The 12889-nt window shown below is 47.0% G+C and overlaps 1 protein-coding gene across 1 annotated transcript; it reads left to right on the forward strand.

The window, feature by feature from the left end:
• Window positions 1-1021: 1021 nt before the first annotated feature.
• Window positions 1022-9801, forward strand: HMGB1 (high mobility group box 1). The gene is made up of 5 exons (XM_062567157.1): window positions 1022-1201; window positions 4131-4293; window positions 4535-4680; window positions 5704-5878; window positions 7815-9801. The coding sequence occupies exons 2-5, from the start codon at window positions 4144-4146 to the stop codon at window positions 7998-8000; spliced, it is 657 nt and encodes a 218-aa protein (XP_062423141.1). The 5' UTR covers window positions 1022-1201; window positions 4131-4143; the 3' UTR covers window positions 8001-9801.
• Window positions 9802-12889: the final 3088 nt, after the last annotated feature.

Raw genomic sequence — 12889 nt, forward strand, 5'->3', positions numbered from 1 at the left:
AGCATTTTTGGATTTATTGTGGCAATGCTTTTTACGTGGTTACTTGCACCAGAGTAAGTTTATTGTGGCAATGCTTTTTACGTGGTTACTTGCACCAGAGTAAGGTAGATGTAAACAGTTACTCTTTCAACTTGATAAGCTGCTCTGGGTGGTTTGTACAGTGCAAAGGACTATAAAAAAAACAGCTAAAAAGGGAAATGGAGGGCAAATGAGACAGGGCCCATAACACCAAGTTTCTGTTGGTTTAGGCTGTCACTGCTCTTCAGTGCCCAAACTGGCTATGATTCTAGAAGCGCTGAAAACCAGGAGGGCTTCTTGAAAATCCCAACCTGCACATTTTCATTAGGAGTTGTACAAGGAGAACCGAAATCTCCAGATTCTTGTTCTTAGAGACACTGGAGTAGCTTATCCACCTCGGGGGGGAGGTCATCACACAGCATAGTCCGTGCAGACAGAACCCCCTGCGTGGGTGTCACAGCTAACAGCAAAGCCACGCGCGACTGCACTCGTGTGTCACTAAATGCGATCCGACGGCTGCAACCAGGGAAGAGGAATGGGAACACCCGGCCGGGGGTCGGGGGCCCAGCGCGCTCCGTGCCTCAGTTTCCACGTCTGCAAAACGCGGCTGCCCGCGGAGCGGCCGCCGCCCGCGCGCCGCGGCCCCGCGGGGAGGTGCCGCAGGGGGGCGGCGGCGCTGCCGGGGCGCTACGCGGGTACCCGCGGCGGCCCCGCGGCCCCTCTCCGCGCCGCCCCGCGGCCGGCGGGGCCGGGCGGGCGGCGGGGGCCGCGCTCCTCGCGGGCGGCAGCGCGGCGCCGAGCCGCCGCCTCGGAACTCTGCATCCCGCCGCCGCCCGGCTCCCTCCACTCACTTTTATATTTGCGCGCCCTTTCAATCCTCAGTGACGTGTCCCGCGCCGCGCCCAATCGGCGGAGCTCTCTGGTCAGGACAATGGAAGGGCCTGGGCCAATCGGCGCGGCGGCTGGCTTGGCGGCAGCCAATGGGGACGGGGCTGTGTTGAGAGTAATGTTACCAGCGCTGAGAGTGTGAGGAGGCTGCGTATCGATCCCGCTCTCACAGCCATTGCAGTGCATTGGGCTACATAGAGACCCAGGCAGCATTGGGGGGCCGGCGCGAGCGGCCGGGCTAGCGTCTCTGGGGCTCGTGGGCCGAGCGAGCGGTGCGTGCCGAGTGTGACACGGGGTGAGTATGCGCCGGGGGCCGGCGGGCCGGGCGGCCGCGCTCGCAGCCGGGCAGGGAGCCGGCGCTGCCCGCCGCGCCGTACCGCGCCGCGCCGCGCCGTGCCCGCCGCCGCTGCCTGGCTGCGGGGCGCGGGGCAGCGCCGGCTCTCGCACCGGCACACAAAGGCGAATTAGGCTGTGCCTGGAAGACACTTCCCGGGCGGCGAGCCCCTGGGCCGGGGCGGGGCGGGGGCGCCGGGGGCGCGGGGCGCGGGCGAGTTTGGGAACTGGGAGGCGGGAGGGAAATGGGCGAGGGAAGCGGCGCGGCGGGGGACGAGGGGCTGGGAATGCCCGCGGCCGCCGCCGCCGCCGCGGGGGCGAGGCGGCGCGGGGGAGCGGGGCTGCGCCGTGCCCTGCCGTAAGCCGCTTACGCCGCCCGTCCATGGCCACCGCTGCGGCGGCGGCGGGGCAGCGAGCGGCGGCGGGGGCGCCGGGCGGGCCGGGCCGCGCTGCCCGCCGCCCCCGGGTCGGGCCGGGCCGGGCGCGGGGGGCGCGGGCCGCGGGGCGGGGGAGCCGCTCGCCCCGGAGCTGCCTCGCTGTAACATGGCTGACGGGAGCCGCGAGCGAGAAAACAAGGCGAGCGGCGGCTGAGCAGAGAGGAGCTCGGGCGGGCGGGGGCGCAGTTCAGGGGAACTTTTTTTTTCCAGCCGCCGCCGCTCGCCTGGGCGAAGGGGCTGCGGCGAAGGGGCTTTAAAAGTGCGGGCGAGCGGCGGGCCGCGGCGGGCGGCCGGGCGGGCGCGGGGGTCCCCGGCGGGGCCCTGCCCGCTCCGCCGGGGCCCGGGCGGCCGCTGGAAGCGCGCCGGCCCCCCCGCACCCGCGCGCTCCCCCCGCCGCGTCCCTCCCGCCCTCCCCCCGGCTGCAATGGCTGAGCGTGTGCGCCAGGGTAGCGAGCGCGCTCACACAAAGGGAAGGGAAGGGAAGGGAGGAAGGAGCCATGTTCTGCGCGCGCGGCGGCGGGGCGCGGGCGACGCCAGCAGCGGCCATTCCGCGCCGCGCCGCCGCCGCCGCGCCCCCGCGGCCGGGGGGCGCCGCCCGGCCCCCGCCGCCGCCCCTCGCCGGGGGTCCCGCGGCCTCCGCGGCCTCCCTCCCCCGCCGCCGGGCGCGCGTGTGTGCGGCCCCGCCGCGGGGGGGGGGGGGAGGCTCTCCCTGCTCGGCGCACAAAATGGAAGGAGCTTCGGCGGCGGGTGACCTCCTCCGCCAGGAGCCTGCGCCATCGCCGGCGCTGCCGCCGCGCCGGGGAGCGGCCCCCGGCGGCCGCCGCCGCCGCCAGCAGCAGCAGCAGCAGCCGCACCGCGGCGGGCGGGCCGCGCGGGCAGGCCGCCGCCTCGGCCGCCGCGGCTCATGGCGCAGCGAGGCGGCGGCGGCTCCGCGCCCCGCGCTGCCTCCCGCGTTTCGCGCCGCGCCGCGCGGCTTTGTCCTGGCGGCGTCAGGAGCCGCGGGGAGGGCGCCGCCGCCTGCGGGCCGGGCCGGGCCGAGCCGGGCCAGGCCGGCGGCGCTGCCCTTCTCCTCGGCGGAGCTGGCGCAGATATGAAATAAAGTTTCCCGCTTGTGCCCAGCACGGGCCTTTCTCCTCCGCCCCCCGCACATCTCTTCCGAGGGGACTTCCGAAGTTTCCCTCTGCCCCCTGCTAGGGGAAAGGGCCAAAATGGCGGGAAGGAGGCTTTTAAATGCCCGTTCGCAGCCGTGGCGTGAAACTATTAGTATTTTACTGCGTTTTTTTTTTTTTTTTAATTTTTTCTTCCCCTCCCGTCACCGAGGCGCGTGGGGCCCCGACGGGCAGCGGCCGCCGGTTGGCGGGCGGCAGGACGCGGCCCCCGGCCGCCGTGTGTCCCAGCGCGGCCCCGGGCAGCGCCTGCCCTGCAACGGCTCCATTGCAGGCAGGAGCTGCCCCGGCTCCTTCAGCCCGCTTGTTTACTCGATAGAAACTTCAAACCGGACGTGTTTAGTCACAGAGCAGAAATCTGTTTCTGTCTATCCGCCAAACCGATAGGAAATACTGCTGCTGTGGCAATACAGGCGGGTGGCTGTGCGCTGCTGCCTTTTTTTTTTTTTTTTTTTTTTCCCTCCCCTCCTGCTGCAGAGCAGAGTTGTCAGGGTGCAAGTGGCTCTTTCCAGGGAGCTATGAAGAAATAGTCTGAATGTCTGACGTGGGTGTGAAAGCTCCAGGAAGGTGTTTCTCATTTTGCCCCTCCCCCCCCCCAGTCCCTGAAAGAGTCGGGGTAGTCCTCTCGGGGAGTCCTCGCAGGTTGGCTGGTCGCATGCAGGCGTCATACCTTTCAAGCCCCTGACTTGGTTGTAACACGTTTGACTGAGTGCTGTGTTTCGTTCTTGTGTTTCTAGGCTCACGTACAAAGAGAGAGCACGTTCTGGCAGTACACTTAAAAGAGGGAGTCAAAATAAATGGCACACAAAAATAAAATAATGCTTTTTTTTTTTTTTTTTTTTAATGAGCACCAAAGGTCTGCAGGGGTGGGGGATAGAAAATTACACTATATGGTGAAAGACCTTGGTAGCTGAGACAGGATCAGGATACCAAGGTACACTTTTTCTTTCAAAGTAATTATTCCTTCCTAGTATATGATATACTTGCAGTAATCCAGGAGTGCAGTCTCCACTGCATTAATGCTGGTACTTACAGATTGCTTGGAGGGGGCTTTTTTGGAGACTGAATGCATACATTTTGAAGACCCTTTGAGATTTCAGGTTGCTTGCATCTGCCAGGTTACCCGAAACACCCCAAACAGTAAAGCTTTCCAGTAAAGAAACTTTTTCATGTTATGCTATATTGGAATACTGCTCTGGCAGTTCTTAATCAGCGTGATCATTCTTCATAGCCTTCTGCCATGGTGGGTGGGATTTTAAAGTTTTTCTTTTTTTTCCTTGTGTTACAGAAAATCATCAAAAATGGGCAAAGGTGATCCTAAGAAGCCAAGAGGTAAAATGTCTTCATACGCCTTCTTTGTGCAAACCTGCCGGGAGGAGCACAAGAAGAAACATCCAGATGCTTCAGTGAACTTTTCAGAGTTCTCAAAAAAGTGCTCAGAACGATGGAAGGTAGGAATAACTTAAAATCAACCAAACCAAAACCTCTAGAATAACTACAGAGTGTAAAATATTATTTGAGATTGTAAATTTTTTCCCTAGAAGTTAGTTTTTAGCTATGTGTGAAGTGCAGTTGTAAGACTAATGGTAACTATCTGTTGTTCTTGCTTTACCTTTATCTCCTCCAACTGGAGTTTTGAAATGGCCTTGGATATGCTTTTGAATCTTAGAGTCTCACCTTATTGCCTTATAGACTATGTCATCTAAGGAAAAAGGAAAGTTTGAAGATATGGCAAAAGCTGACAAGCTTCGTTATGAAAAAGAAATGAAAAACTATGTACCACCTAAGGGGGAAACAAAAAAGAAGTTCAAGGATCCAAATGCACCGAAGAGGCCTCCGTAAGTAGATTTCCAGCTAGGTTATCTTGTTCACAACCGTCATACTGGAATATATCTAAAATAATCTTTTATCCAGGTTTGGAAACTTCAGAAATACAAGACAGTGTTTTTTCTGACTGCTGGTATAAAGATAGATCGAGTTTTCCATTATAAATACTAGGTTTTGGTTTTTAGGTTGGTCAAGTATGGATAAAGTTGGAATAAGATTAGTCTTTAAAAGTGGATGCAAAAATTTACAGCATCCTGTCACACGATTCTTACTGATTTTTGCAGTTTTTGTCGCTGGACAATAATTCTTGTCTAAAATGTCAGTAATATTTCTGACCCTGTCCTCTCAAACTTTTGGCTTGAATGGGATCTTTAGTTGGCATTCCATTTAAAATCAGAGAGATGATCTTGTATGAAACAGTTTTGGAGAGTTAAAACCTCAGTCCTTACAAAAAAACTACTAACCTTCAAATTCTCCTAGTATAGATACAGAGAATACTTCATAGAGATACATTTTTATCTTTTTTTTTTTTTTTTTTTATGGAGCTAGCACTATAGGGAATAAGGGAACTTCCTGTACAAATAAATGCTTTCATTTGGGCTGATGCTGTCATCTAGAAATCCTGATTTTCAGAACGAATGTTATAGTGTATGTGTTGTTGCTCTGCCTTCTTTAACAGTTCTGACCTAACACTTGTTCCCCTAGTATCATTTAGTTATTCTGTTTTTAAGATTTTCTCTGTGTACAATATATTAAATCAGCCCTTCTGGGGGGTCCTGCCAAAAATCAGGCCAGATGTGCATTATTGCTTAAGTACAAGGATGTGTTAAGTTTTCAAAGTTTAGTTCTAATATCTTCCTTTGTAATTAATGTTTGTGTCACTTCTAGGTGCTTTTACAAAATACTTTGTTATTGTTTAAGAGCACTGTAAAAGATCATACATAACTTTCTGTATCTGTTATAGTAGATTAAAATCTAAAATTAAAATCCTCTTGTTTTTTTCCCTCCCTACCCCAACACCCTTTCCTCCCCAGTTCGGCTTTTTTCTTGTTTTGCTCTGAGTTTCGTCCAAAAATCAAAGGAGAACATCCTGGCCTGTCCATTGGGGATGTTGCAAAGAAACTGGGAGAGATGTGGAACAACACCGCTGCAGATGATAAACAGCCGTATGAAAAAAAGGCTGCTAAACTGAAGGAGAAGTATGAAAAGGTAAACATGGACATTTATGGTGAAGATTTGGGGAGGACAAACCTGAATTTACATGTTTTTCCTGTCTAGTGTACTCTAACATTTTATGCTATAATATATAATATGCTAATTACAAATGTCACAATATTTGTAGGAAAATACAATTCAATGGGCACACTGAAAACTAAATTGCAGTCCTTGGCGTTGTTTTCATTCATCTGTAATACAGGACCACCAATGACTGTTTGGTAGATACTATTGTGTCTGTGTTGGTTATTAAAACAATAGGTTGCAGCAACAATAGTAACTGAGTTATGGTAGTAGCAGTAAGCAAGGTCAGTGAAAAATGCCCTCTGGTTTTGGAGGGGTTATGTATTGAAGAACATCCGTGAACATTACAATAATTGATAAAAGTAGATGCTATTTTTAGTTTATTCCTTCAATAATAACATATAATGGTAATGAGATGCTGGCTTTCAACATTTTTTCTTCTGTTTCTATTTTGTATCTATCTCCTTTCTAGTAATCAACATAGTTAATACTTCGAAAGCAGTTGTCATACAATTTCTTGAATGGTTAAGGGTAAATCCTGCCTTAACAGTTGGAGCTGTTGTCACATGTTGCACACACAGTAGTGTGTAACCAAAGAAGGGGATATGTGTTAGAATGTACACTGGTAATGCTTTACTATGGGTCAGCATTCACCTATAGCTAATGTATACCACAGCTCTCCATTTGTGTGCTGTTGCCTTTATCTGAGTGTTTGTCCTTGCTGGCAATCAAAATCACATTAAAACGGTAGCATCATAGTGAGCAAGGTGGCTCCTTTTAGTCTTAATTATTTGCTGGAGAGGAACTGTAGGAGTGGAAGGCTGTCATTCCTGTGAAAATTTAAACAAAACTTACCAATACGGTAATTGTTTGTACATACAGCTACATCAAATAACTCATAAGATACTTTCAAAATAGTAGAATTATTATTACTCATTCCTGGATATTTCATGAGTCTTGTACAAATGAGTTTTTTAAGGTGCGGTAACCTCAATATTTCACTGCTAGGCCTTTGACTGATAGTGAATTTTCTATCTTCTAAAAATTTAATGTTAAACTTTAAGGGAGTTTGAAAGGACTGTGAGGTTAATGGTATAATGTATACTGGGTGGGGAGTATTTGAAGATTTGGACTACCTGCCTAAAGGTGTTGATGTTTCTCTATAGCTGGTATGTTTAAGAGTGCTGCAGATAAGTTCAGTTACCTACTTGTTTTTATTTTTTTGTCATAAATCTGGGCAGCCCGTGAACAGTTTTGACTGGCCTAAGACAGGAACTTTAATTTTCTATCTTATAAACCACTAGAATAAATTTATTGCATGCAGAAGGTGGCACTGTCTACCCTTTAATCAAAGTTCTTGTACCTTTTATTTTGTAAACTTCAGTTAGGCAGAATTGTGTATAATTGCTCTTTGGTGAGGCATAACACTGTAAATATTAGGCCATGTCTTTCTGATGTGTTTTTGATGGTTAATTATAATTCCGTGTCTCAGATAAGGATTTTGTGTGTGTTTCTTTAGCCATTGTAGAAGACAGGAGTAGAGAGGGACGTTGAGAGGTTTCCCTACTTCATTCCTGGAAAGTGGGCTCAGCTATGCCTGTATCATCCCAGGCAGCCGCTTTATCAGCATGTTCCTAGAAGTGTGATAGTAGAGATTCCCCACCACCCATGAGCAGCATGTTTTAGCGTGTGACTATCATTTCAGTCTTAGAGGGTTTCTGTTTCTTTGAGTGTTTTTTTTTTTTTTGTCTTGAGCCTCAGTTTACCTTGTTGTAACTGAAGCCACAACTCCTGGTCCTACTTGGGGGGACATGGAGAAGGTGTTTCACAAGTATCGTTTGGAAGTTGCTCAGAGTTCTTGGCTGGTTAAATCTTTGAAAGATTGTACCTGCTTTTCTTCTCTAAGGATATTGCTGCATACCGGGCCAAAGGGAAAGTTGATGCAGGCAAAAAAGTAGTTGCCAAGGCGGAGATGAGCAAGAAGAAGAAGGAGGAGGAGGAAGATGAGGATGAGGACGAAGAGGATGATGATGATGAGGAGCATGAAGAAGAGGAAGAGGAGGAGGACGAGGATGATGATGATGATGAATAAGTCTCTTTTAGAGCAATTTCTTTCTTGTCTATAAAGCATTTAACCCCCCTGTACACAACTCACTCCTTTTAAAGAAAAAAAAAATTGAAATGTAAGGCTGTGTAAGATTTGTTTTTAAACTGTACAGTGTCTCTTTTTTTGTATAGTTAACACACTACCGAATGTGTCTTTAGATAGCCCTGTCCTTAGTGGTATTTCAATGGCCACTAACCTTGCCTGGTACAGTGTGGGGGTTGTAAATTGGCATGGGAGTTTTAAAGCAGGTTCTTGTTGGTGCACAGCACAAATTAGTTATATATGGGGATGTAGTTCATTTTTCATCTTCAGTTGTCTCTGATGCATCATAAAAATAATTGTTGTTCTGTTAACTGAATACCACTCTGTAATTGCAAAAAGGAAAAAAAATTGCAGCTGTTTTGTTGACATTCTGAATGCTTCTAAGTAAATACATTTTTTTTATTAGTATTGTTGTCCTTTTAATAGGTGCCCTTGAAAAATCATAGTTTTTTTTTTTTTTTTTTTTTTTTTTTTGAGGGGAACTCATCTTTTGCTTTGTTAAATGCCCATTTGGGATCACGTGAATATTACAGTTTTCATCTTTCATATAACCAGCTGATAAACAAAGCTTTGATCTGCATACCCTGCATAATCATGATAGGGTAAGAAAAGAAATATATAGGCATATGATGAAAGAATATTCTTCCGTAACTGGAAACAAAACAAAAATTCAATCTCAGCAAACTGATACTTGTTCAGATTTTTGTGAAATGTAATATTCTATTGAGTTGCATGAGTTTACCAGTCTTGGAGAGTTGAGAAGTATAGAGTTCAATTTTACAGTAATGAAATACTTCTGGGGCGGGTGGGGGGGGGAGGAGGAGACGTAAAAAATTTGTCCTAGAAGGACCCACAGGAAGAGTGTATGACTATCCAGTGTGGAGAAATTTACAGATATGACTCTGTTACCATGTAATGGAAGTTGTATTTGTAAATCTCTGAACACTTGTGACAGGTGAACATACCTAAAATGTGTAAAGTTAAAAGCATAAAATTACCATATTTTTTGGTGTCAGGTCTGGTGATGGCCACGGGCTTTATACCATGAAACTCTCCTGGTAGCAAATGGCCCATGAGAAATGATTTTTCTTTCTAAGATTTCTATAAATGGTACCATTATTATTTGTTAAATCTATGTAAATTCATATTTGTATTCTTGAAATTCTAGTTTTAGCCCTTTAAACAAAGTTGTATATTGTCTCAAATTGAAAATGAGATAAGATGTATTTTTCCTGTTAGGTTTTATACCGCACTCTTGATGTTTGCCCATTTTTAAGTTAAATATAGCTGTATGGAAAAGTACATTTTATTAAATTTTGCATTAAAAAGTGAAATGTTTATGGTATACCAACAATGTCTAATTTGGTCAAATATAGTTCTCTTCCAAAACCAAAGCTAAGGGGTTTTTTGCATATTTAGTAAAACTTCAAGTGCTGGCAACTGTAACTATTTTCACATATACCTGCTTACCAGTTTGGGGGACAATTTGGCAATTTTTTGGTTACAAAATTATGGTTCTCTTAAGTGCCAGTGTTAAAAAAAAAAAACAAAAAAAAAAAAAGAGAAAAAAGAAAAAAAGCATTCTTGTAATTTTACACGCTTTTGTGATGGAGTATTGTTTTGTTATACAATTTTGACTTTCAGATTCTTATTTCAATTTGCATTTATGTATAACTTCAGGAAAAATATTGAACATCTGAATCCTGGATGATACTAATAAACTAATAATTGCAGAGGTTTTAAATACTTAGTTAAGTGGCTCGCTTAATATCCTAAGGTGGGTTGGGTTTTTTTTTTTGTTTTGTTTTGTTTTTTGTTTTTGGTGTTGGTGTTTCCAGTTATGTTTACATCTTTGCTTTCTGTTTCAAGCAGAAGAGATGACGCCATTCAGAAGGTCTCTATATGGAAAGCAGTCAACTTAGGGCAGTTCAGACTTTTTTTAAAAAAATAAAAACTGGATACCATTTTGAATGATGGTAACTGGTTACAAATAAATTTTCTGTGCAGAAGATTTTTTTTTTCTTCCCTGAATCATCAGAGCAAAGTTGATACATTTCTTGCTCTTAGAACATATCTAAGATCCCAGTATCTTGTGCCTTTGTTCGCAGTGCTCGATGTTAGCAAATGCAGCTTGAAGGATTTAGCTGATCTTAAAAGATGAGTGGGAAGTGCTTACCCACCACTCAGTCATGGTGTTCGAGTTATCTTTGGGGCGAGCGAATTGGTAGCAAGCACGCAGGTAACGGAGGTTTCTTTTATAAATGCTGCTTTCTACAAAAAAGAACCCAAAATAATATTCTCAATAATACTCTCGATCTCCGTGTTGACTGGTGTTGGGAGGAAACTCAAACCTCCGGAGCGTGCCGCAGTTTGCACGGCCGCCCTGGTCTCGTGAGCAGCTCGTACCTGCACGTGACATCAACTGGCCTGGCCTGCCTGTATCGGACTGAATTTTTAATTTTGTCTTCTAGAAACCTCTTCTGAGCCAGTGAAACCCCTATTCCTGGGAGGAAATGCCATAATTCGGTGGGTTCTCAAAGTGTGTTCTGGAGAAGGCTGCTTGCTTCCCCGAGTGCAGCCCCCTGCTCTCTCAGGTCCGTAGGAAATCCCGCTTGTAGGAACTCGGCCCGCTTCTCACCTGTACTAGGCCAGACTTTACTACAAGATAACCGGCCGGAGGTCAGCGATTGCTGACGCTTCCGCTTGAATTCGCCTCTGATCTTTAAAAGTTTGTGCTTGCTGAGGAATAACGAGCGGTCAAATCGCAGCCGTTTGGGCAGTGCTTCCCTGCGAGAGCTGGGCAGCGCTGTCAAGATAAGCGCTTTCGAAGGGCTTTAACCTTCAGAGAAGTGCTGACTTCAGAGAGAAAGAAACTTTTTTCCTGTTTGAAACAAAAAATGGGGTTTTGGTTCGGAGAGAACGTGAACAGTAGTAATGGTGGCATCTCCAGTGTCGAATGAATCCTCCAGCTTCTCACTGCTGTTAGTCTTAAGTTAGCCTCAAATCCTGAAACAAGTTGGAAGTCGTTGCCGCTTGCTTTACTCGGCATAAATTTAAACTGGTTTATCTAGACGCACGGACAGCGTGCATCCCTTCGCAGTGGTTCTGATGCTCAGAGTAGTAGGTCCTGCAGAAAGGAGCTGATGAACCAAAATGGTGCTTTTCCAGGCAGAGAGAAATCCCGAAGGCTGAAGTGGCGGAAAAGATTTTCTGCAGGTTAACGAGGGCAACGCTGGCACTGCTGACGCTGCGCCCCTTCGCCGCCGCTTTCGGTGGCGCGAGGCAGAACGGCCAAGTCATGGTTGTTCCCTCTAGAAAGCGGGAAGAGCAGCTGGAAAATCTCTGCTGGAAGAGGAGCTGGGCAGACTCTAGCCATAAAATCAAGTGCTTTATATGGGTGATAAGCAGAGCTTGAAAAATTTTCCTACTGCGTCCTAGCCTCAGGGTTAAACCTGCTAGTCAGAATAAACATTCCCGCTCCGGCTTCGCAGCTCTGCCTCGTGGCAGATCGAAGGAGCAAAGCCTGTGGACTGCGCTGGCTTGTAATACGTTACTCAACCCTGAATGTGCAATGAAGACGTGGCAAAATGCAAAACCAGCATTTAATAAAAGAAGTGATTAATTTGTGCCTTCTCCGGTGTCTGCTGGTAGTAGTTGACCTGCTAGCGACTTTAGGACTCAAATGTATTGATCGATTTATTTATTAACATAGTAAAGTTCTAAGTATTTTCAAACAACTTTCCTTTTATATTCTTCATCACACCGTATTTTTTTTTCCTCTGCTAAAACTACATACCACGGCTTTGGGGAGTGCTTTAAAAGAAAATAAGTGTGTGTGACATTTTGCTTCAGCAGGTTGTGATAGACGTTATTTGAGAGCTTTAAATACACAATTAAGGGACGTGTTACAAATCAGCTAGTGCAAAGCACTGCCTAAATGTGAGTATTTATTAATAAACTTCTTTCTCCCAAACTTTGCTAGTGGATTGGACCATAAGACCATAGGCTGTAGAAGAACATTTTGAGACAGTATTATTCACATGGAGTTAGTCTACTATAGCTTTCACTTTAAATTAAAACATTGCCCTTTACTCTAGGATAATGTATTTGTAGATACACCCTCAGAATTTATTCCAGTGTTTGAGGAAAAAAATTGAAAGGGAAATTCTCTGAGAGGTTTGTGTAGTTTTGTAATAAATTATTTTATATTTTTGCTTGCTATGTGCATTGTGCTGCAACTTTTCTTTGGACAGCACTTCGGGCAGAAAAACAACAAACGCATTTTCCCCCCGGTGACTTCAAGAACGAAGGTCAGATTGTTCTTACAGCAGCTTTGTGCTGTTGAGAAATACACTATGGGCTCTGCTTTGAGAACACCTAGTTTTGAAATTCATCTTGCTGACGTGATTGCTGTTAGAGGTGACCTACAAGAGAGAAGTCTTCTCTTTTGCTGCGTTACAGTGGCATAAAAGACTTCAGCTGTAGATTAGGAAGTCTGCTTGTTTTCTACGTCACCAACTCAAGGCTTCACTTCAGTAGGAGCACTCGAGATAAGCTAGGTAGGTGGGGATACGGCAGGGAGCAGCGAGGAGCGAGCAGGCAAGGGAAGCGCGAGTTTTACTTGGTCTTAGTTACACCTTTTCAAAACTTGCTAACATGCTTAAAACGTATTTAACTTAAATGACGAGCGTTGAGGACGAGGAAGGCTCATCCGCGTGGTTCCGACAGCCTTTCGTCTATTAATGTAAGAAAAGCTCAAATACAGCATTTCTGACCTCCCCAGAAGGTCCTCAGTCGGGGAAGACCAAGCTCCGCAGTTTCAGCGCTGGCGG

The sequence above is a fragment of the Rhea pennata genome, chromosome 1, assembly GCF_028389875.1.
Source record: "Rhea pennata isolate bPtePen1 chromosome 1, bPtePen1.pri, whole genome shotgun sequence".
NCBI lineage: Eukaryota > Metazoa > Chordata > Aves > Rheiformes > Rheidae > Rhea > Rhea pennata.

Excerpts from the sequence above, each read along its gene's own strand:
- HMGB1 (XM_062567157.1), top strand. The coding sequence starts at position 4,144 with ATGGGCAAAGGTGATCCTAAGAAGCCAAGAGGTAAAATGTCTTCATAC. Across the intron at positions 4,294-4,534 it reads AGTGCTCAGAACGATGGAAG|ACTATGTCATCTAAGGAAAA; the intron begins GTAGGAATAACT and ends ATTGCCTTATAG. Across the intron at positions 4,681-5,703 it reads AATGCACCGAAGAGGCCTCC|TTCGGCTTTTTTCTTGTTTT; the intron begins GTAAGTAGATTT and ends TTTCCTCCCCAG.